We start from the raw sequence: 22,803 nt of genomic DNA on the forward strand, positions 1-22,803 counted from the left end.
GGAGCGCCCCGCCCCGCCCCTTCCGGGGCTTCTCGAGGGGGAGTGCGGGGTTTGGGCGGTGCCAGAGACCAAGCACGGCTTCGCGGGACAGCGGCGCCCTCTAGCGGGTCTCTAGCGCAACGCGGGAGACGAGGCTGGCCTAGAGCGGTCTTCTAGTCTTCTGACTGCCGCCCGCGCCAGCATCAGTTCTGCCTTCCAGTTTCGTTCTGCCTCCAGCCCTGAACCTCTGTCTCTGTCGATATCTGCCCACTCGGTGGCCAGCAAGGCTCTCCCTCCATAGGGCAGCAGCCATTCGGCGTCTTCTTGCTCAGAGCCGTCCGTGGAGCCGCTAGGCCCTCACCTAGCTCTGACCCCAGCCCTCCCCGCCTGCCCCCAGCCTTAGCTGCCCACCCACAGAATGTGCCACGACACGTGTGCCTTGCTTCTTCTGGTCCCGCCTTCCTCATCCCCTGCGTTCTAGAACGCTCTCTAACCTCCATCTCCCAAGTTCAGAGCAAAGATTAGAAGCTGATTTTGGTTGATTATCCTGGTGGGCATGTCCCTGCTTCCCGCGGCTGGGGTGACTCAGTGCCAATACCGTAAACTAAGCCGGGGGCCGCGTGCGGGTGCGATTTGGGGGCTCCGGGTGCCTTGATGAGCTTGACCCCAGGAGAGATGTGGACAGGATAAGGAGACGAACTGGGTGATGCTTGGTGGGGCTCTCAGAACACACGGTTAAGGGTGAGTCTGGGACTCCAGCCCCTTCCTCTGCGCCAGGAACCCCTCCAAGGTCAGGCAACTCATGGGGAAAGGGACCAAGGCCTGGTTCCCTAAGGACCTGGCCAAGCGTGAGAGTGGCAGCTACTCCTTGCCCAAGATGCCCAGTGTTGAATGAATGAAGCCCCCACCCCTCTCTTGGCCGGCCCGAAGCCTTCTTGCTTGCGTCCTTCCCATGCGCCAGCCAGGATTTTTTCTTGGACAGCCTTGGAACCTCAGGGCTCCCTGAACAGCTGCAGCTGAGCGTCCCCACCACAAGATTCTGTAATGTATGGGCTGAGTCACCGCACAGCCCAGACTCTGGCCGTTGACCGCCAGGGGGCAGCAGAGGCCGCCTTGTATGGACATGCTGGGTTGGGAGTCGATGGATGTTGGGGGTTAAACTTAATCCAGTCCCAGGTCCGGCTGCGGGTGGCAGGGTAGGTTTGCAGCCTAGTATAGTTTTGAAAGCCGTTTGTTCTTTCCGATATTTCCCAGGGCTACGTTTTCTTTATAAGTAGCATGCAGTCTATTATTACTGTTCCACGATTAAAAAAAAAAAAAGGCAACCCGCTCCAGTATTCTTGCCTGGAGAATCCCATGGACACGGGAGCCTGGCGGGCTGCAGTCCATGGGGTCGCAAAGAGTCAGATGCGACTGAGCAGCAGCAAGGATGTTTGAAAGTTAGTCGGTTGCTGGATGACTTTAAAGGAAGTCAAGGATGAGACCTGAGTGAGTCTTCTGGGTCCCTCCATATGCTCCTTGTGGGGGCTTCCCAGGTGGCCCAGTGGTGAAGAATCCACCTGCCAATGCAGGAGATGCAAGAGACACGGGTTTCATACACAGGTCGGGAGTAGGATCCCTTGGAGTAGGAACTGGCAAACCTGCTTCAGTATTCTTGCCTGGAAAATTCCATAGACAGAGAAGCCTGGTGGGCTACAAGAGCCTGGTGGTCGCAAAAATCAGACACAATTGAGCAACTAAGCACATGTATTTGTTCCTCGAGGTCCCTGGCTTCATCTTGGACCCAGGATGCTCCTTGTTAGCAGCGCTTGGCTTGGCCACGCTGCATGCCCCCTGATGCCACTGTCCGATCTCCATGTGCTGTTTTCCAGGGCTCTGGCCCAGAAGTCCTTCCATTGCCTCCAACCCACCACCCTGCCAGCTTCTTCCCATCTCATACTCTCAATAACTGCTGCTTCTTCCCAGTCTTCCTTAAACGTCTGTCAGCCCTGCTCCTCTAAGTTCACACAAATTGTCTACGGTTGTTATTTCCAGGTCCTACCTCTCCTTCCTCTACGCTTTCCAGAAAGGCTTGCCTTTCCCTCCACAAAAAAATCCCTGGGTAAGGTCCTTAGTAACCTGCACGTTGCTGGACCCACTGGTCTGTGCTCCACCCTCACCTCCACCAGCAGCTGATGCTTGCCTGTCTCTCTGGAGCCTGCACTCTCCTGGGTTTCCTCCCATCTCCTGGCTGCTCCCACCAGCTTCTTTGCAGTTTCACCTCATCTCTCCTACCTCCCGACAGAGAAATGTTCCAGGGCTCAGTCCCTACCGCTCCCCTCCTCCTTCCAAACCCGAACTGTCCCCATCACATCTAGAACCCTGGCTTCAAGCACCAATCCACTCTCTTTGCCTCCCAGAGCCAAGGCTCCAGTACAGGTCACTCTACTGAACCTGAGTCACACACCTTAGCATAAAAATGGCATTTCCACTTTGATGTCCAGTCAGTGTTTTAAACTTTTCATGGGCAAAACTGATCTCCCTCCCAAGACTCCCGTTCTTCTAGCCTCCCTCAGCACATACAGTAGAAGCTTGGAGTCGCCCTGGACTTGTCTCTGCCCTTCCCCTCATACACACGTACCCAAGCCATCAGGGAACCCTGCCATCTCGACCTTCAGGACATGCCCAGCTTCTCACCCTAACTGTGCCCCTACCTGGGCTGAGACACCTGACATGCATGTCTGGAACATCTGTAACAGCCCTTGTCACTGTCACCCTTCTGGCTCCCTGCCCTCACCCCAGAGTCTAGTCTCAATGCAGCAGCCAGAATAATCCATTTAAAACTTAGAGCTGCTACTGAGTCAGATCCTGCCCCCTCCTCTGTTCAGGACCTGGCCTTGGTTTTCACCTTTTCTAGAGAAAAATCCGAAGGTGGCTGACAAGGTCCCACAACATCCCCTCCGTAGCCACCACTGTCTCTTCTGCTCCCCTTAACCTCACTCAGCGTTAGTCTCCATGGCTTCCTGGCTGCCCCTCTCCCATGCCAGGCACATTCTGCCTCAGGGCTTTGCACTGGCTGATCCTCCTAGCTAGAATGTTCCCTGCAGACATCTGCATGGCTTCCTCCCTCTCCAATCTCTGATCAAAGGTGCCTTTCTCAGTGAGGCCCACCTGATCCGTCTCCTAACCTTTTTTTTTTGGCCACACTGCATAATATTCATGATCTTAGTTCCCCAACCAGGGATTGAACCTGTGTCAGGGAGCATTGGGAGTGTGGAATCTTAACCACTGGACTGCCAGGGAAGTTCCCCAACCCTTGTTCTTCATTGCCCTTACCACGCCATCTTTACTCCCTGTACTACTGATAATCTTTTTACAAATGATATAACTTAACTGATTATGTTTCATGTTTCTGGTCTGAATCTAATCCCCCACCTAGAATATAAGTTCAAGAAAGGCAGGGGTCTTCACTTTGTTCATTGCTGTATGTACAGGTGCTGGAAGAGTGCCTGGCACATAGGGAATCTTAACAAATACTTGTCGAATGAATGAACAGTGGATTCTTTTTCAGTTGTTAGGTGCATCTGTGCATGTGCACACAAGCAAGAAGGGTGCAGGCAGAGGCAGCTGCTGGTCAGGGAGACCAAGGCCCATGCTTTGGCCCTTTTTCCTGGTCTATATCATCTTGTTTTCCTGCTGCAAGCAGTCATAAAGAAAGCGGTGGAAAGAAATTTAGATGACCTTTGTGCTGCTCTAATTTTTTTTTGGCCATGCTTCATGGCTTGTGGAATCTTAGTTCCCCGACCAAGGACCACGAATTGAACCCGGGTCCTCAGCAGTGAGAGCATGGAGTCCTAACCACTGGGCCGCCAGGGAATTCCTGCTAATTTGTTAACATTTCAGATTAAAAACAATTTTTTTTCAGAGCAATTCTGAAAAGCAAGAAAGAAGAAAAATGTCCTGAGAAATTCTTCCAAACACACGAAAGTGCTTAGTGATGGCCAAGGGCCAGCAGACCCATCCTCACAGAGGCTGAACGGCTTAGAACTTGACAGCCAGGGCTAAAGAGGTTCTCATTTGCAATCCATCTTGTGGGCACCCGACTTTTGGACATAGCGTAGTAGCCATAGTGCCTGCCCCCTTCCCCCTGGAGCCACTGCCCACCCATCAGTCTGGAGGAGACCTTGCTGGGCAGGCAGAGATGGCCTCCAATGGGCCAGAGTCCTTGGTCCACCCCATATGTGTATATGTGGGTGGGTGTGTAAGGGTGGTGGGTGGGAGGGCTGGGTGGAGCTACTGATCTGAGTGGCCTGGAGCCAGACCTGGGGTTCTTAAGGGATTCCAGGCGGTCCTGTGGCTGCTCTGGCCTGCAACCTTCTTTGGATGGAAGCAGTATGAGACAAGACTCCCAGGGTCTGTCAGCAGGATGGACCCTGGCCTTTATTGCCTCCTACTCCCCAGGAGCCCAGGGTCTCGGGCAGGGCCATGGCCCCAGCAGACAAGGAAGAAGCCAGACATTTCCATGCAGAGGGTAGCCCTGCTCACTGGGGGCACTCTGGGCTGCAGCCACCTCTAGGCCAGTGTCCAGTTTTTTCCTGGGGCCACGGGGCTCCTGGGTGAGTCCCCAGGCTGGAGTCAGGTGCCCGGGACTGATGAGAACCAGACTCAGGAAGCCCCCCTCTGATCAGCTGGCACTGCCATGGGCCTAGCAGCTACCGACTTGAGGAAGTTCTTTCTTCAGGGGTTTCTCAGCCTGGCAGCTGCCTTGCCAGTTCAAACTGGATTTTTCCTGCTGCCCCTTTCCCCGGCCGCCTAGCCGGGTACGGGGTCTTTCCTAATGAGGGTTTGATGCCAAGGCCTGGGCAGCTCCATCCTGCTGGGTCCCAGCTGATTCAGGCAACAGGCAGCTTCCCAGCCGGCCCTCTGTTCCGGGCTGGGGCACCCGGGGCCACTGCATCCCTGGAACTCTTGCCCTGCCTTGGACTCCCCCTCTCAGAATTCAGGCCCCACATACAGGCACTTGCTAACCCACCTTTATTCGCAGCAGGTTTTACTAGTAATAAAAGATCCAGACAGGGCCCAGGATCCCAGGACTTTTGTCTCCAGACGCAAGCCATTGACAGAGGGTTGACATGGCAGCCAGGGAGGGTAGGGGGCCTTCTGCGGGGCTTCTGCAGGGCTCAGCTGCCCCCAGCTCAGACCCTCCCTGAAGCTGCTGAGGATGCGCCTCACGTTGCCTCCTTCCGGAGGCCTCTCTCTGTCCCATTTCCTGGGGCCTCATTAATTCCTCCCCACCTCACCGCGTGAGAAAGCAGGTCTGTGCTAAGCCTGGCCCAGGCCCAGCACTGGGTCTCAGCATGCTGCTGCTTGGTTTGGGAGGCAGGGGGACGGGGTGGGGTAGGGGACTCACCCTGTCCCACACTCATCCCAGGGAAACAGGCAGGGTGGCCTTCCATCAGCATCCGTGTCCCAGCTCCCACCCACCTTCCAGGAACCCAGGCACCCTGGAGATCAAGAATATAAAGCACAGCTGGTCTTATGTATATATTTATAAAAGGGGGCTGCCAGCTTCTCCACCCCTGCCCCAGACTGGCCCCTAGGGTCTTTGGCTCCCAGGGGCAGAGACACTCTGGGCCCCAGCCTCTTTCTTCTCCCAGCAGTGGAATGTGAACTGTGGCCTGGGGTTGGGGTGGGGGGGAGTCCCAGCCTCCCCAGGACTGGCAAAGGGCCAGAGAAGAGGTCCCTTGGGGGTGCCCACGCCCACCTCAATTGAAAACCAAGTTCTGGCCTCAGGGATAGGGTGAGGCCAGCGCGGGGGTTGCAGGGGCCAGGGGGCTGTCTGCTCCTGGAGGGGGGGGACGGGCAAAGAGAACTAGATTATCCAAGGGCCTGAGCCCCAGTGCCTGAAAGGGGCCTCAGGGACAGAAGGAGGAAAGGCAAGTGGGCTGAGGGAGATGAGGCCCCAGGGTGCAGACCATGGCCCGGCAGCAAGGTGGGGGGTGACTGCAGGCTGATTCAGCTCTGCGCGCCCTCTACAGGCTGTGGGACCTGAGGGGGCAGCCGCTGGGCCTCAGTCTATGCACCTGTGCAAAGAGGATAAGGGGCTTGGGTGGGATCTGAGGCAACAGGAAGGGAGCAGGGGTCCAGCCCCACCCTGCTCCCAGCTCAGGAAGCCCCGGCAGCCCAGGAGCTCAGTGGGGTAGTGGCCCGAGGGCCTTGGTCCTGGCGCTAACAAACTGGGCAGGGCCAGATGCCAGTGCCCAGCACGCCTTTGTCCTCCCCCCTGCCGACTGGCCACTAGGTGGGAGCAGGGACTGAGGAGTCTGGGCAGGAGGACGAGGAGACAGAGGAGATGCGGGGGTCATCCTAGTGGCTCCCTCCGTGCCGACTGGTGCCGGAGACCCAGTCCATGATGATGAAGCTCAGGCTCATGGTCATCAGCAAGATGCCAAGTGCAGCAAAACAAAGGGCCTGTGGGGTCAGAAGTCAGGGTCAGGCCTGAGGTCAGGGCAGACCCCCTCAGCCTCACACCAGCCCACCGACCTCCAGGCCCTTCGCACCAGGATTTTGGGGGTAGACCTTGCAGGTTCCTTCTCAGTGGGTATGATGCGAAAGTAGAAAATAGCTGGGAAGATGAAGATGAGGCACGGGGCAGACGTGGCACCTGCAAAGACATGGCCACTGTTGGCTGCTCACAGAGGATGAGATAGTTGGATGGCATCACTGACTCAGTGGACACGACCTTGAGCAAACTCTGGGAGACAGTGAAGGACAGGGAAGCCTGGCGTGCTGCAGTCCATGGGTTCGCAAAGAGTCGGACATGACTGAGCGACCGAAGATCACGACTGTTGGTTCACTTCCACCTACTGACTAAAGTTCAGGGTGGGACACTTTAATGAGATCAAACATTCCTTGATGAGGGAGTCTCAACTTGAAACTCCACTTGAGAACTCTGCCTGATTCTGGAAAGTCCATCAGCCCCTCCCCTTTTTCTCCATCCACCAGGATAGAAGGCTAGGGCTTTTGGTATCTGAAGACTCTGTCAGTGAAAGATAGCAAAAAGACAAGCCAAGAGATAGAGACAAAGCTTTGAGGATATTGGGCTGCTGGATACAGCTATTCCTGAAGGCATTTCAATTAGCTGAGCCCATGCATTACTTTATGCTTAATTCATTTTGAGCCAGATTTCAGACATATAGAACCAAGAGTCTTGTCTATGATATAAATGCTACTCAGTCCCCAGGTCAGTGTGTTGGCCCTTGCAGAGTTGAAGAGTCAGCCTCCTGAGTTGAGTCACCCCAAAGATGTCAGAATTGTTTGATCTTCCCACTCAGAGCTCCAACTGGGACAGTTGGACAGAAGCCCAAATCTATAGTTCCATTATCCTGGGGCTGAATCAAGGCTCTCCGCTTGATAGCTATATGGCTCTCCCTTAATCACTGTACACTTCCTTATATGTGGGGTGGGGAAAAGGCCTGATGAGATCCTTTGTGGAGGCCCCTTGACCCCTGAGCTCCACCCCATCCCCCAACACCACCAGCAAGGGTAACTGACCCGGTGGTTCTGAGCCCTCAAAATGGATTAAGAGACCCTGAAGAACAAATCTCAGATGGGAGGCCAAGCTGTCTGTGCACATGGCAGGCAGCCATCTCTTAAATGTAGGGTATGATGAGCTCAGGAATCTGCCAGGGTTTGCAGAGAGGAAGTTGCCTGGGGCAGCACCCTGCCTCCATTCACAGGAGGGCCAGACCCCTTACCGATGACCCCGAAGATGCCCAGGATGTTGGGGGCAAAGATGACCAGCAGGTTGATACACGTGAGCAGGACAACGGCAATGAGCACGTGCCGCAGCCAGCTGAACTCTCGGTTGGGAAACAGAATCTGCTGGAGGGCGCGGCGTACCTGGGAAGCGGGGCGGGGAGAGTCATCAATCTGTCAACCGCCTCGGTCCACCCCCGCCACCCCGCCGTGGGCCTGGCCACGTGCACATTGGCTCACCGGGAACAGAACGATGGGCACTGTGAGTGTGACTGCCGTCAGCACAGCCACGCGCACGCACAGGATCAGCACGTCAAACGGGTCCACCTTGCTGTAGGTGTGCAGCAGCTCCGACTCTACCCCGTCTGTGGCAGGCAGGGAGGGTGGTCAGCAGGAGGTCCAGGGAGGGGGCTGGGCTCTGAGCCTGGGTTGACCCTGACACTGTGGGGAGTGGCAACCGACTCACCTCCACAGCCGCAGGGCACAGACAGGCATCACAGACCTAATGAGCGCCTATAGTACGCAGGGTGCTGTGGCCGCTGGCCAGCCCCTTGCCCCCCAGCCTGGCCTCTGCCTCTGCCCCCCATGGTCCAGCCATACCGTAGAAGGTGAGGTAGCCGAAGAGGGCAGCCAGGAAGTACATGACATACATGACGGCGATGGAGAGGTTGGAGATCCGCTGCATCTTCCTCTTGGAGGGGCTACGGGGCAGCAGGGGAGGGGACTGGTGCCGAGCTGGGCAATACTGGGAAACCCCCGGGTGTCCTGGGGGCTCTCTCTGGCAATACACCCTCACCATCTGGTAGCTCAGGGAGCCTCCTTCTCACCCCCGGTCACCCCTCTGGCAGCCACAGAGACCTTGGATAAAATAACTTGGCTCCTGACATTCCTCCCCGCTTAGGACCACCTCCGTTCACTCCAGGAAGAAGAAGCACCTCCCCATCTCCCATACATGGATACCTACTCCTTGAGCTCCGTGTAGATGGGCAGCACCTCAGGGTGGCAGACAAAGGCAAAAGCCATGATGGGGATGGTGTATGCCGTCTGAAGAAACACAGATTCTGTGTCAGGACAGGCCACCCCCTCACCAGTCCCACACTCTTCCCAGGCCTGCTGCCCCTCCCCTGGCCTGCTGCAACCTGAGTGTTTAGCGTGAAGTAACTTGGGGTGCAGAAGGCCCCGGCCTCCGTCTTGGCCTGCAGCCCTGCCTCGTCTTTGTCGATCTCCACGAGGCTGATGTTGCTTGTCACGTTGGTCGCATTGGGGGACAGCGGGCAGGGCACGTGGAACTTTTTGTAGATGACCTAGGTGGGTGGTGGAGAGGGCGCAGGGAGAGGAAGAGGGCATCAGGGCCAGGCAGGGGTCCTGGGAAGTCACTGTGAAGCCACGTGCAGATCAGGATGCGTGGAGCTGTCCTTCTGACCCAGGCTGCCCAGAAAGACCTGCCCCCTCCCCGGGTGGAGGGTGACTCACTGCAATTAGGAAGAACATCATGCAGCTGAGGGAGAAGCCGCTGGAGTAGCCCAGGTAGCCTGTGAGGTGGGGGAGTGGGCATGTGAGTCGGAGGGGCCCTCCCATGCCTGCCCCAGGCCCCAGGCCCTGGCGCTGCCACACTCACCGAGTTGCCGCATCAGGGCTAGGGGCAGAATGACGACGACGGAGACCAGGATCACCAGGTAGTTCCCATTCGTGTACCAGTCCCTGCAGGGGCGGAAGTGGGGAGCCGAGGTTACAGTGGCGTGGCTGCCTTGCCCTCAGTCGGGGTCACCACTGAGTGACACCACGCAGCGACCTCTGAAGAAGACTCGTCCCCCACCTCCGAGTCTCCCTTTCCCCATCTGCAAAATGGGCCCACTCCCAGCATTCTCCGGGGCAGGGTGAGGACTAGCACACGCAGCTCCCGCTTGGTAACCATCACGATTACAGTCACTGTGGCTGTTTTTCCCAGGGCGCACAGATCTGGGTCCAGCCTGCCCAGGAAGTAGCCCTAAGTGGGTGGGATAAAAAAACCTGGGTCTGGGGAGGTGGTGAGGCATTTTCCATGGGGGTCTCAGGGACTTGCCAACCACCTGAGCTCCTTGTGGTGGCCCCAGGACCAGGACCTTCATCCTACGTCATCTGGCCCACACCCTCAATAGACAGTGGGCATAGGGATGAGGAAAGAGACCCTCCTTCCAGGGCAAGTCCAAAGGCCAACTCCGCAGGAGAGGCCCCCAGGGCCTGGGCACCGAATCCTGGCTGTTTGTTTCCACCTGGAGCCGCTCACAGCCACACGGCCCCTCTGCCTGCTGGGGCTGTGTTTCCAAGGGCAGGGCCTGGCTTTCTTCTCTGTTCTTACCCACAAAACATGGCTATGCCATCAGTACTGGCTAAACTGATGATAGGCAACTGGGACACTGTGGGCTTAATTTCTTGGTTGGGGCGAGGTGGGGGGAAGCTAACACCCAAGCCATGGTCAGGAATAGCAGGAGCTTAGAGCTAAGCCCGAGGTTCTCAGGTCCTCCGTGCTCATGGCTGGGTCCAGGGCTAGGCGGGGCCAGCTTGCTCAGCCTCACCCCACCTCCCAGCCCCACATGGCTCTCCTGGGAAGGTTCCCCGAGGTGAATGTTAGCTTTTCTAGCAGCTCTCTGTCCCCCACTCCACCCTGGCTTGTCTCTCCCACTAGTCCAGCCTGAGCTCTGCTAGTGGTGGTAGGCAAGGAGGGGTAGCCCAGAGCCTCCCACCCTCACCCAGCCCCGCCCCACCCTGGGGCTCACGAGGTCCAATCCTCCAGGTTCAGGAAGGTCTGTATGACAAGGGGCAGCTCGGACTTGATGATGTACAGGTAGCTGGACATGGCTGTGGGGAGAAGGGCAGGTCAGCCAAACCCGCTAGCTTTCAGCCTGCGCACTGCCCACTGTCGCCCCGTCCATCAGCTTCACCTCCGATGTTCTGCAGTGTGATGGCCAGGGCAGCCGCCAGCTTTCCTGGGGTCCCAAAGGCGCGGTAGCCCAGCTGCTCATAGGCACGGATGCCTGTGGGGGCAGGGAACCAGGACAGTCAGAAGAGCTCTCCCCAGCCCACTCCTCCCTGCTACAGGCAAATTTGGGGCTCACCCACGATCCCTGAGGACTTGAGTAGCAGATGAATGGAGTAGCTGGACAGCAAGGCGACGGCTGTCAACAGGAACCTGGGGAAGGTGGATAAAAAGAGACTACTAGGGCTCCCCTGGCAAGCAGGGGATGATGAGCTCTGGGGAGGGGCTGAATGTTCGGGGTCCGCAACCCAGGTGTCTGGACCCCCAACATATGTGGATGCAAACTTGACAGTCCCCAGGGGTGGCGAACACCACCCAGGTTGACCCAGGGTGGTCAGGACTCAAAAGAGACCCTCTGAGCACCACCTCTCACTGATATCTCGGAACAAACATATTTTCCATTTAGGCTGCAGGGCAGAACTCCCAGGTAAGGACACGTATACCCACATACGGCCTGGCCACTGGATTCATCCATCACGTGTTAAATGTGGTAGGACAGACTCAGGCCTGTTTGGCTGGCCCCATGTCATGATCTCAGCAGGTTTACCAGGAAATGAGGTATATTTGTCTGGCCGGGGCTGTTTTTTTTTTTTTTCCAGCTATGGTTTGGGGTGAGTATAAGTGCCCACCCACTGCAGCCTGGGTCTTGGGATAGGAAACTGACAGGTCCTGGGAGGTCAGGGTTGGTGGCCTGTTTGGGGCTCCTGTCTTTAGAAGGTTTGCTGAGAACACTCACAGGAAAAGGATGATGCCCGTGTTGGCCATGGCATAGGCGAGCCCCAGGATGCCACTGCCCATGATGGCGTTGCTGAGGTTGAACACAGACATCCCGAATGACGTCTTCCCCTCGAACTGCAGGCACCAGAGTGAGACGGGAGGGTGGGGTGAGTCAGTGAGGTGCAGAGGGCAAGCCAATGTTCCCTCCCTCACTGTCCCTCGGCCTCCCGGCGCACCTCATCACTGCTCCCATGCCCCTGAGCCCTTAACTGCAACCCCTGCTCACGTCGGTGAAGTGTGGCTCCTTGCTGGGGCTTTTTGGTAGGAAGCCTTCGCCCTCAACACAGCTCCGTCCAGGCCCCTCGACCCTGCAGGCACAGGTCAGGGCACGCAGCTCAGCTCTAGACTCTTGCCCGCACCCCACCAACCCTGCCCTGCCATGTGCCACGATGGGGTCCGGCGCTCACCTCTGGCCGCCAGCTGTGGGGGTGGCGACTGGGAGGAGACCCTCCAAGTGCTTGCCATTGGGCACCAACTCCACCATCTCCGTCTGCAGAGGTGCCTCCATGGCTCTGGGACCACCGCCACAGGAACACCAGCCCGCACGCTGACGCTGTCGGACGTCTACACAGCAGAGAGTCCTGGTTATCCCCGCTCCTTGGGCTCGCGGCCCAGACTCCCACGGGAAGGCTGCTCTCTAGCACACCTCCCAGTTCACAGAGGACAGACTCGCTCGCGTCTGCCTGCTGTGTCCCTGGAAGCTGCCATTGCGGGGCAGAGCTCGCACCCCTGAGCCCTCCAGGCCACCCTGAGGGGACACCTCAGCCAGTACCCAGCACTTCACCCTCCCCCCACTGCCGCATAGACGTAGCGGCCCAGGCACATCTTTTGGGGGTCTTGCTTTCACCATCTGTGAAGTAAGGGTCAGCTGCAGGACCTGACTTGCCACAGCCCGAGGGTGCTGAGTCCCAGGCCTCCAGGCCCCTCTCTAGGGGTGGGCCCTAGACTGACTCCCCCGCCATGACACTAATACCCGGAGACGGTTTCCTGTGCCCTATGTGCCAGGGGCCTCCTAGCCAACCTAGAATGGCACTGCCCGACGGCTGGAGGCCTCGGGACAGGGCGAGGGCTGTGGGCTCTGTTCCCAGCCGCCCGGCGGGCCTTGCTGGCAGCCAGAACAAAAGGTCCTCTGTGGGCTGAGAGCTGGCGCTGGGAACGGCAGGCGCAGAGACTACCCCCCCCGGAGTCAGGAGGCCTGAGGCGGTGCTGGGTGGCTGGACACCTGGGCCCTGCCCGCTCGGCTACAAAATGCCCTCGTGGCCTTCCAGGAAATGGGAGCCCCCAGAGCCCAGTTTTCTGGGCCACACAGACCTCACCCTCCACACAGCCCTGGCCTCAGGGCCATGTTCTTTCAAGCCTCTCCTCCCCTGCTGGGGAAGCCCCCACCCTGAGGTGCCCACCCTTTGAGCAGACTCCCCACCTCCTGGAGCCCCAGGTCAGGAACTCAGGGCCTTGGCCAGCTGTAGATGGGCCTGGACCACTGGATCAGTCTTCTCTTCCCTGTGCTCTGCTGGACCTCAAAGGGATCCCCTCCTCCCCCTGCCCAACTCTGCCCGTTGCCCAGACAACTTACTGGCTCCTCTCCCATCACTGGGGCTGGGAGCCACCTACCCCATGTCTAGAAGGTACCTGGGCATAGTGCCCCCAAGCATCTCTAAGGACATCCTGAAGGCCAGACAGAAGGCCAGGGCAGAGACCAGGGAGGCTGCAGCACTGCCAGGCAGGTCAGCCAGAGCCTAGTCTTGACTAGTCCCTCTGCCTGGGAACCCGGCATCCCGCTCCAAATCCCCCAGATCCTGATGGTGTCAAGTGCGTTCTTAAAGCTAGAGTACCAGGGGTCTCAGACTCAGCATTCAGGGCTGGGGTGGGGAGGGGAGGCTAAGCTCAGGACTCAAGCCTCAGGCCACAGGCCCTGGTGTCCTTGGGGCAGCAACCACATGGAGTTGCCCAAAGGACCTCTTTGTGATTGCCCACGCAGCCCCAAAGCAGAGTTCCCATCCTAGGTACCTCAGTCCTGAAGACCCCATACCTGGCACTCTTGGACCACTTACCCTGGCTCTCCTTCCTCTGATGCTGGCAGCTGTATCTTTCTCTCCTCCAGCCTGTCCACATAGGACCATGACAATTTGAGATCTCTTCTCATGCCCTCTTCCCCTGGACCAGAGTCCCCCAGGTCGGCCTGTCCTCTTCATGCCCCTGCCCTGAGCCTCACTGAGAGCACCCCTCCAAGGACACCCACACCTGATCTCCAGAGTCACTCCAGAGTGCCCCCCGGCTCTCAGCTGGGGTTACCCTTGCCGGGCCTCCTGCCTTGGGCAGGCTGGGACAGGCCCTCAGGGTGTGCTGAGTCAGCAGATTGGACAAAACACTCTTCTCTGCCTTAATATTCTTCCCTAGCAGCCAAGCACTGCCTCCAGGGAGACCATAGCGCCTGGCACGGTCATGGCCAAGGTGCCCGAGGCCCTCGATTCAGGTTCCCCAACCCCTCGGCAGGACCTGAGGTCACAGGCTGGCCTGAGATCCCAGAGAGGACACAGAATACCCTTCCTCAAGTGGCTTCCAGTCTGGAAGGGACAAACTCCCCACCCCCCATCCCCTACCCGATGGCTCCTGCTGTAACGGAGCCACATAGTGCTGGGATTCAAAAAAGGAGAGAGAGAGAGGCATCAAGGAAGGCTTCCTGGAGGAAGAGGTGAGGGAGCCAGTTCTGAAATTCCAGCAAGAGCCCTCAAGGTGTGGAAACAGGAAAGAGCAGCTCAAGCAACGTGCACAGCACGGATGGGCAAAGGCCTCGAGGCAGGCTGTGAGGATAGTATGAAGGTTCTGTGGCCATAGACAAGCCTGACAGGGCCTTGAAGTTGAGGTCAAGGAGGCTGGATTTCAGTTAAGGCAGGACTAAGGGCTGGAGGTGGAGGCAGGGTAGAGATAGCACTGGCCTGACATGTGGACCCTGAACCATTCCCTGAGGCTGGCAGCCCATTTTTGACTGTTCCCATCTCTCAGGCCTGCCACGTCCCCAGGCCTCTTTGCTTCAGACATCTGGGTAGACTCAGGAGTTAGCCCTGCCTGAGGAAAGCAGCCAGGAGATTCTGAGCCACTGCAGGGAAAGCTCAGGGCGGACACTCTGGGTCTGCGGCCTGACCTGGCCCTGCCTCACGGTAGGATCATGGACAAACTATTCCTCACTCGGGACCTCAGTGTCCTCCTGCCCTCCGGGGGTTCTGTGAGGCTTGACCAAAAGTGGGGACAGAGTGAGGCGCCTCCCAGAGGACTTTGCCCCTAGAGCAGACCACAGGCCCCCAGAGAGGGGTCAGGCTCTTGGGTGGGGAGATCACGGCAGCCTTGAGCGGATCATCAGAACGGCAGCCGTCATGGGTGTAGCATGAGTTCAAGCAGTAAATCGATGGTACAGGCCACTGCCCTGGGGCCTGTTTGCTCTGTTGGGAGATAAGGGCTGAGGTGGAGAGGGGAGCCGGGGGCCAGAAGCCAAGGGGATCACACAGCAGGTAACGTCCGCCCACGCAGACATCACAGGGTGAGAATTCGTCAGGCACACCTCCTCGGCAGGCGTTGAGTTTGGCTAATTAAAGATTTCAAGATCCAGGAATCCAGGCCACCGTGGGGCCACTGCTTGCGTCAGCCGCTATGGGAAGCATGTCTCTCTGCCCTCATCCAGGTCCTGGGAGTCACCAGGGCTCTGAGCCCGGTTTTCCTCCCCTATGCGCAGGGACACAAGTGGGTCTGCAGCTCAGCTACAGGGAGAATCCACACTGTCCTTCTTCCCTCAGTCCTGTGGCTGCACGCGCTGGTGGAGGCACTGAACCCACGGGGCTGGCTGCCATGGCCCCCCGGTTCCTTGAGCCTGGACAGCCCCCACCTCAGCTCAGATTTCAGGGCAGAGGCAGCGGGCCTGGCTTAAGGCTCCACTGTGCTCATCCCTGGGGGCTCAGGGGTGACGGCTGCCCCCAGTTCTAGCTCATGGGTTCTTACAACTTCCCTCATTGGCTGAGAGATGCCCCTCCCAGCCTAGTGTCCACCTGCTTCTCCAGGCTTCAGAAGGAAAACAACCTCCTCAGACCAGACATTAGTCAACAGAGAAACTGGGTTTGCTGGACACGTGTGGACTGTACGCTCTCAAGGCACAGCCACGGCGATTGGTGCGAAGCCGACTGCTGAGGTCAGGGGTCTAGGGACAGGCCATGTGGGAGGATGTTTAGAACAGGAGAGGATGCTTAAAAAAAAAAAAGTACTTTGCCCCTCCTCAAGACGCACAACTCCAGGTTTTGACCTCAGCGGATCCAGTCGTCCATCTACTACTCCCTCACTGTCAACAACACTGAGTAAGTGACCAATGTGTGGCTAACCCCCGGCTGGAACTGAGGGGGTGGCAGACAGGAGGGGCCACATCCAGGGGAAGGCAAGTGGTGCAGAACAGCCATGTGCTGGCCACACCAACCCTCACCCGCTAGCTCCTTGGCCCCGTGCTTCCGTGTCTGGGTATCCGGAACCACCTAGGAGGATCTGAGGGCCCCTGCTGGGGCCGGAAGGTGGACTTCCCTGTGACAGGGTACACTTTCTAAACACTTAACAGATGCTTACCCTTGGGCCTATCCCCAGTCACCTAGGCCTCCCCTCTTGCCTAACCCTGAACCCTCCTTGCTCAGGTTGCCCCCCAACCCAGTGGAAGCTGTGGTCAGAATCTCTTGGCTCAAGACTCAGCCAGGGCCAGCAGCAGCCCCCTTCCCCCCACTGCCAGCCTGCTGAGAAGGACGTGCAGCCCGAGGCTCAGCTGAAGCAAAGGACAGGACATCACGTGCCTGCGGCCCCCCAAGAGGCAGGGGAGACCCCGAGCCAGCCAGCCCATCCTCCTCCCTGCTGACCCGGAATCCCCTGGAGGCGGCCAAATATTTGGACAGCCGGATTTCTGGCCCCAGAGAAAGCTGGAGCCGGGGCCTGGGGCAGCTCAGGACTCATTGGAGACCCTGATGGGGAGGGGTGGGCGGCAAAAGACAAGACAAGATCAGCCTGGAGGAGAGGCACCATCCAATGTCAGGAAGAAGCAGAGAGAGTTGGAGGAAGGGAAGAGAGAGGGAGAAAACACACGCACACATGATATCTGTGCTCATGCAAACAGATCCAGACCAAGAGACAGACAGAGGCGGGGGAGATAAGAAACACAGATGGACCCAGAGGGACACAAGGGCGTCCCTGGTGGCTCAGATGGCAGAGAATCTGCCTGCAATGCAGGAGACCTGAGTTCGACTCCCGGGTCAGAAAGATGCCCTGGAGAAGGGAATGGCTACCCACCCAGTATTCTTACCTGGAGAATTCCATAGACCGAAGAGCCTGGTGGGCTACTGTCCATGGGGTCACAAAAGAGTCAGACATGACTGAGCGACTAACACACACACATACATACACACAGAGGGATACAAAAAGAAAAAAATACACAGAGAGACAGATGTGTAGGCATTCAGACAGGAAGACAGACAACCAGACAAGTGAGAGACGGATTGACAGAGGTGGCCAATCAGTTAGAGATAGCTAGATGTAGAAACAGACAGAGAGCCGGAATTACCAGACAGAGTGCCCCAGAAGGAGCAAGAAGTGGACGGTGCCAGAGGCCCAGATGAGGGGCAGTAGGTCCAGTGGGACGCCACAGCATCTCTGGATTCTTATGAGGGCAGGTTATGCCCTCATTAGCCAGGTGGAGACATTCAGAGGATGGGGCCACAGGCCAGGACGAGCTAGAAAACTCAGAACCCCCAAGTCCAGCACCCACGGCTTGTGTACCCGCACAATAGGAAAGCTACAAGAGAGAACCGTCAGTTGGAATGACCCCATCCTCAGCAGCCACGCACGTGTGTAGACGTGCTGGCTGAGAGGCTGTGTACAGGACGTGGCCCGCAGAGCGGAAATTCAAATCCAAGCCACCCCAGGCCACAGGCCGGAAAGCCCCTCCTGCCCTGCAGCTGGTCCTTCCCTTTGGCCCCCAGTAACCCTGCCTGGTCCTCTAAAGAGCCCCCACCCTGCATCAGTCTTCTTATCCAGAGTCAAAGTCCAGCCCTCCACCCACCTGACAGTGTGCAGGGGGCACACAGTAGGCACTCAGTAAATATGAAATGAACGAAATGGGTTCAAAGTCTTTGGCAAGCCTCCAGGCCATCTCACCTGCTCCAGGTGGCATCTGGTTCCCCAGCCATGTCTGCCTGAGAACATCCCCCTGCAGCACCCCTCACCTAGTAGGGTACAGGCTGCAAACCCACCCCAGCTTTCTGTGTGCACAGATGCCACAACTGTACATTTCTTGCAGCCAACCATTCCCCTAAAACGGTTCCCGCCTCAAACTGAGTGCCTGCCCCCTACCCAGCCCAGACTTTCAGGGTGCGCTCAGTTCAGCTCCAAAAACTTTCCCTGCCCCAACCCAAGCACCATAAACCACCTGGTCTGTCCTATTGCACTTCAATTTCTCCATCTCTCCAGGGCTCCAAGGCTACTTGGGTTTCCCTGGTGGCTCAGTGGTAAAGAATCTGCCTGTCAACACAGGAGATGCGGGTTCAATCCCAGGGTCAGGAAGATCCCCTGGAGAAGGGTATGGCAACCCACTCCAGTATTCTTGCCTGGGAAATCCCATGGACGGAGGAGCCAAGCAGGCTACAGTCCATGGGGTTTCAAAAGAGTCAGACATGACTTAGCAACTAAACAACAACCACCAAGGCTACTTGCTAGGGAGCCTGCACTGGGACAGGAGCAACCAGCTCTCAAGATCTTGCCACTTGGAGCCTCATGGGGGGTGTCTGTGACATGGTCCCACAGAACCAGTACTGAACCAAAGGTGGATTGAAAAGCCAGTGAGGATAGGGCTCTATGAGCCCAGGCAGAATAAAGTTCCGAGACATACAGCTCAACCTCAAGGAGCCAGAGATTCTCCTTCCTGATTACAAGTATTCCAGGCCTCTTGGAGATGTGCCAGGTCTGGCCTCATCTACCCCTGATTTTCCCCACCTTTGGCTCTTCCTACAGGAAGCCTTCCATGATTGTGCAGAGCCTCCCCTTCTCAAAGTGGACCTGTCTTTGGATCCCACCAGCTTTCTATGCTCTGGACTGAGAACCTCTGAGGGATTTGCTTCCCTTCCAGAAGGAAGTGAGCCCCCATGCCAGACTGTGCATTAAAGACGAAGGGCTTCTTTCAGGGCCAGCCAGAGGCCCAAGGCAGTCGTGGAAGGAAGGACAGGACTGGCAGGCTGAAGGAAGGATGGGCCTGGGTCGAGGTGTCCCCTACGGTGCGAAGAGCTTTCACGTAGTCCCCCTCAGACCTGTCCCGGAGCATATACCTGGACTCAAGGCTCAGGTGACTGTGGTGGGGGTGGGGAGGCGGGTGGAGAGGGTGACTTCCCATAAGCCCCTCCCTGGACTCTCCACCGGGTGTAAACAAACGCACGCACTTGCTGTGGCCAATCGAAGGGGCCAGTTGGGCTAGGGCGGGCTCCTGCGAACCTAGTCCCAGTCCTTCCCCTCCGCCCCTGCGCCCGCTGCCAGCTCTCACACCTCGGTCCCAGTGCGCGTGGCGGGGAGGAGCGCAGACCAAGCCCCGCCTTCAGTCCGGGGAGCCACACTCGCCCAGTGCCCGCCGTGCCCGCTGGCGTGGCTGCAAATGGCATGGCCTCTGGGACCAACGTGTGTCCCGTAGCCCCTCAGGAAGCCTGGCCGGATCTGCCCTCAAGCCCCTGCCTAAGGCAGCAGGATAAATATACCCTGACGCCCGCCTTGCCAGCCAGGCCGATTTGCTTGTCAGGGCGCCCGACGGGGCAGCGCTCCAGGGCCTGCTCCCGGGCCCTCTTAGGCCCCCCTCTGGGACCCTCTCGAGCCCGTCCCCGTGGGCCGTGCCTCTGCAAGCCCACGGCGCGCCACCCCAGCCCCTGACAAGGCGTCCCGTGACCCTGGCTCAGGGTACCGCCGACCCCGCCGGCCCTGCGAGAGGCCCCGGGACGACGAGGTGCCCCTCGCGGGACACCAGCTCAAGCTGGGAGCTGGCGGGTCCCCAGAGCCTGCAGCTCTCCGGGCTTTGGTTTCCCGGAGGCTGGGGCGCCTGCCCGGAGCCAGGGCGGGTGAGGGGACCTGCCCGGAGTCCAGATCCGGACGCGAAAGTGGACAGTAGGGTTCCGCCCGCCCGGTGCCCCTAGGAGGGGGTCGGCGCCCCCAGCGGTACCTGGCCTCGCGGGAGGGGACGCGCGGTGCTCCGCTCGAGTCGGTGCTGTCCGCTCTGCCCACGGCGGAGCTCGGCGGCGCGGGATGAAGGGCGCCCAGCCCCGCCCCCGGCCCGCCCCCGGCCCTCCAATCCTGGGCGGCCCGCGGGAGGAGGGGCCGGTCGGGAGAGAGGCGGGGGCCCTCGGCAGGCCTGGAGCAAAGGGGAAGCCCTTAGGTAGGACAGCAGCTGCTCCGGAAGGGGCTCAGGGGAGTCTTGTTGGGAGAATGCTTTCGTCCAGGACAGATTCTCTCTAAGGTCTCCGAGTGCCCCCTTAACCCCTGAAGTGCTCTGCCCTCACTTCCCTTGAGCCAGAAGGGGCTTTTCAGCCAAGAGTAATGGCAACAGAGCCATGCTTAACCTCAGCGAAAGGTGCTTTGAATGGGGGACTTTCAGACATCACTTAGGCAAAAGATATCTTTTCTGCCGGCCTCACCCTTCTCAAGCAGAGGCGGGATAGGGTGAGGACAGGGACTCTGCATCAGTTCTGTCCTCACTGCAGATAAGCGAAAGAGACTGAGGGTAGAGTGAGGACGGGGGTGGAACCAGGCTTGGCTCCTGTTGATCCTTGCCTGTGTCTCCCTGGCCATGCCCCCACCCCCACTTCCTTATTTCTGAAGAGTAGGAGACAGCTGTGTCTGCCCATGGGAACTGTGGTCTGGGACTTGGTGCCTTGGCAGAAAGGGTTTCAGGGTGGTCCTGGTGTTCCTGGCTGAGGGCTCCTAATCGCATCCTTGCCTGCTTCTTAGCCAAAGCCTTAGTGATCAGAGGTGCATGGTGGGTGTTAAGACTCACGCCCCCCCACCCCAGGCGTAACCAGCAGTAAACTGGGGAAGGCCCTAACCTGGGGAGTGAGCTGGAGGGGGTACTGTTCACCGAACAGCTGTCTCTCGCTTCTCAGCCACTGGCTCTGATCCGATTAATCCATGGCCTCTGCTGTTCCTAGCCAAGCTGGATGTCTCTGTGTCAAGTCCGTCCCCCTCCCTGGTATTGGGGAGAATGCCCTCAGAAGACAGGCCTCACCTCTTCCCTGCCCTGGGTTGGGAGTCAGGACTCCAGGATTCTCTTCCTACTGACTCACAGCACCACCACAGCCAAGCCCTAGCGTACCTCAGTTTCCCTCTGTGTCACAAGAAAATAGCTGTCTTTTCCCCTGGCCTGAAGGAAGCTGTGAATCAAGGACAGAGGACTCAGCTTTGGCTGGGAAGGCCAGGGGGCTGGGTGGAATAAAGAGAAAGGCATTGGGATGGTGGCAATCCTTGAAAACCTCAAACCATCTAAACTGCCTCCCTGCTGAGGGCTGCAAAACAGGAAGGGACTGGCTGTCCCTCTTAATCTGGGGCTGATGTAATCCCCAGATCACAGCTTACTTTGGTCCTGAGAGACCCTAAAACTCACCCTCTGAGGGGCTTTAGGGCTGCCCGTGGGACAGAGTCAAATAGGAGAGGTGCTGACCAGGGTCTCAGTTCTGCCCCACCCCCCCAACCTCCACACATCCTGGGTGCTCACAGAAGCCATCTGCCAAGGACTGGGTGCTCCTATTGGCAGTTCCTGAGGAGCCAGGTCTGGCTTCAAGGTCACCGGCATGTGGGTGTTGGGGTCCTCAATCCAGTCTGGAGGGAGCAGGGGCCAGCTGGGCTGGGCTGCTGTGAGAGGCCCCAGGGCGGCATGGTGTGGGGTCCCTGGGCCAGGCCAGTTGTGGCCCGGCTGGGGGAGGAGCTGCCTGTTTGTTGATGCTAGGCCTGGGCCCCAGCCAGGGCAAACACAGCTCAGAGGACTTTCCTGCCACCTGCCGAATATCCCAGCCCAGCTTGAGGTGTCCGGACAGCTGGCAGTCTTCATGGGGCTCCGAGAGGTACCAGGCACCTTCTCCCAGAGGCTGGAGGGAATGTCCGTTCACGCAGCTGCAGTGCTGGGGGCAGCCACCTGGAGTGGAAGATGGGGGGGGAGCTTTATCTCAACCTGTGGCCCAGCCTCCTACCTCCGAGCCCCCATCTCCAGAAACTGACACACAGCCCCAAGAAACTGCCAGATACATGAGGCAGAACGTAGGGTCCCAGAATCACTCAGACCCTTCTTCCAGGGTCCTGGCAGCCCTTTGCTCTGCTCTTCCCTCTTTAGTCATGTGTTCTCAGCCTCCAGCTAGGCAGCCTCCTCTCAGCTTGCCAGCACGTCCCATGGCATGTTGGCTACACAGCATCCCAAGACTCTTTTACCATGAGGCTCCATCCTCATCTTCAACCCAGTCCTCTTCAGAGCCTAGCATCTATATCCACTGATTCCTCCAACACACTGCAGGCACCTGCCTCACACCCAGACAGCCTCCCTGACACCCTCCCGACCTGCTCCTCTTCCCAGCTGGCCTCTTCACTTCCCCCACTGCCCAGCTGGCCAAGCTCTTTCCTGCTGTTCCAAGAACATGCCAGCCTTCACTTCCCTGTACCTCTGCAGTCCTGGTTCCCCATCCTGTCCCACATCCTTGGCAAACTCTCGCTTGTCCCTCAGTAGCCAAATGAAGGATCACCTCTGAGCCCCCAGAAAGAGCCAGCTCCTTCTTCCTACACCGACTGCAGCAGCTCTTGCCACCCCGCCACACAGCTGCAGCCCCAGTGTCTCCAAGCACTCTGTGTGGGTCCTTGAGGCAGGAAAGCTCCTGCCAGGTTAGAGCATGCAGATAAGGAAAAGCCTGATGGAGAAGCAATCTGTGGGCTTGGCTCTGCCAAGGGGAAGAAAGACACCTGCCAGTGTGGGGAAGAGAGGGCACGGTGGACAGAAGGAACAGCTTAGCCACAGGGAACTGTGAATGAGTATGAGATTAGCACTGATAGGCGGAGGGCTGTGGCCAGGGCGAGACCCTTGGCCTGGAGTCACGTTGGGGGCTTTCAAGGCCTTAGAGGAGAGAGTGGTTTTCACCTCCACATCCCAGGGTTGAGGACCCACACTTACAGCTCCTGACAACACTCTGCCCAGCTTGGTGTCTGGGAGGCTCCCCTTTGGTCCCAAGCAGGGGGTTAGGGCTGTAGAAGTCTAGAGTGGACCCATAGGCAAA

At 58.3% G+C, this 22,803-nt stretch overlaps 1 protein-coding gene across 1 annotated transcript; it reads right to left on the minus strand.

The window, feature by feature from the left end:
- Positions 1-5,041: 5,041 nt before the first annotated feature.
- On the minus strand, positions 5,042-19,804 carry SLC38A3 (solute carrier family 38 member 3). Its single transcript, XM_005892113.3, has 16 exons — positions 19,719-19,804; positions 11,917-12,073; positions 11,736-11,817; positions 11,469-11,584; positions 10,812-10,885; positions 10,638-10,730; positions 10,473-10,554; positions 9,335-9,417; positions 9,190-9,248; positions 8,856-9,020; positions 8,681-8,760; positions 8,317-8,417; positions 7,957-8,081; positions 7,716-7,860; positions 6,519-6,622; positions 5,042-6,429 (listed from the first exon to the last, which is right to left on the minus strand). The coding sequence occupies exons 2-16, from the start codon at positions 12,015-12,017 to the stop codon at positions 6,325-6,327; spliced, it is 1,515 nt and encodes a 504-aa protein (XP_005892175.2). The 5' UTR covers positions 12,018-12,073; positions 19,719-19,804; the 3' UTR covers positions 5,042-6,324.
- Between the last annotated feature and the right edge of the window lie 2,999 nt (positions 19,805-22,803).

This window comes from Bos mutus, chromosome 22 (genome assembly GCF_027580195.1).
Source record: "Bos mutus isolate GX-2022 chromosome 22, NWIPB_WYAK_1.1, whole genome shotgun sequence".
In the NCBI taxonomy this organism is placed as follows: domain Eukaryota; kingdom Metazoa; phylum Chordata; class Mammalia; order Artiodactyla; family Bovidae; genus Bos; species Bos mutus.

Coding starts and splice junctions, on each gene's coding strand:
- SLC38A3 (XM_005892113.3), bottom strand. CDS start 12,017: ATGGAGGCACCTCTGCAGACGGAGATGGTGGAGTTGGTGCCCAATGGC. Junction 9,021..9,189: donor TGATGTTCTTCCTAATTGCA/GTGAGTCACCCT, acceptor CCACCCACCTAG/GTCATCTACAAAAAGTTCCA. Junction 8,418..8,680: donor ATCTACACGGAGCTCAAGGA/GTAGGTATCCAT, acceptor GCTGCCCCGTAG/CCCCTCCAAGAGGAAGATGC.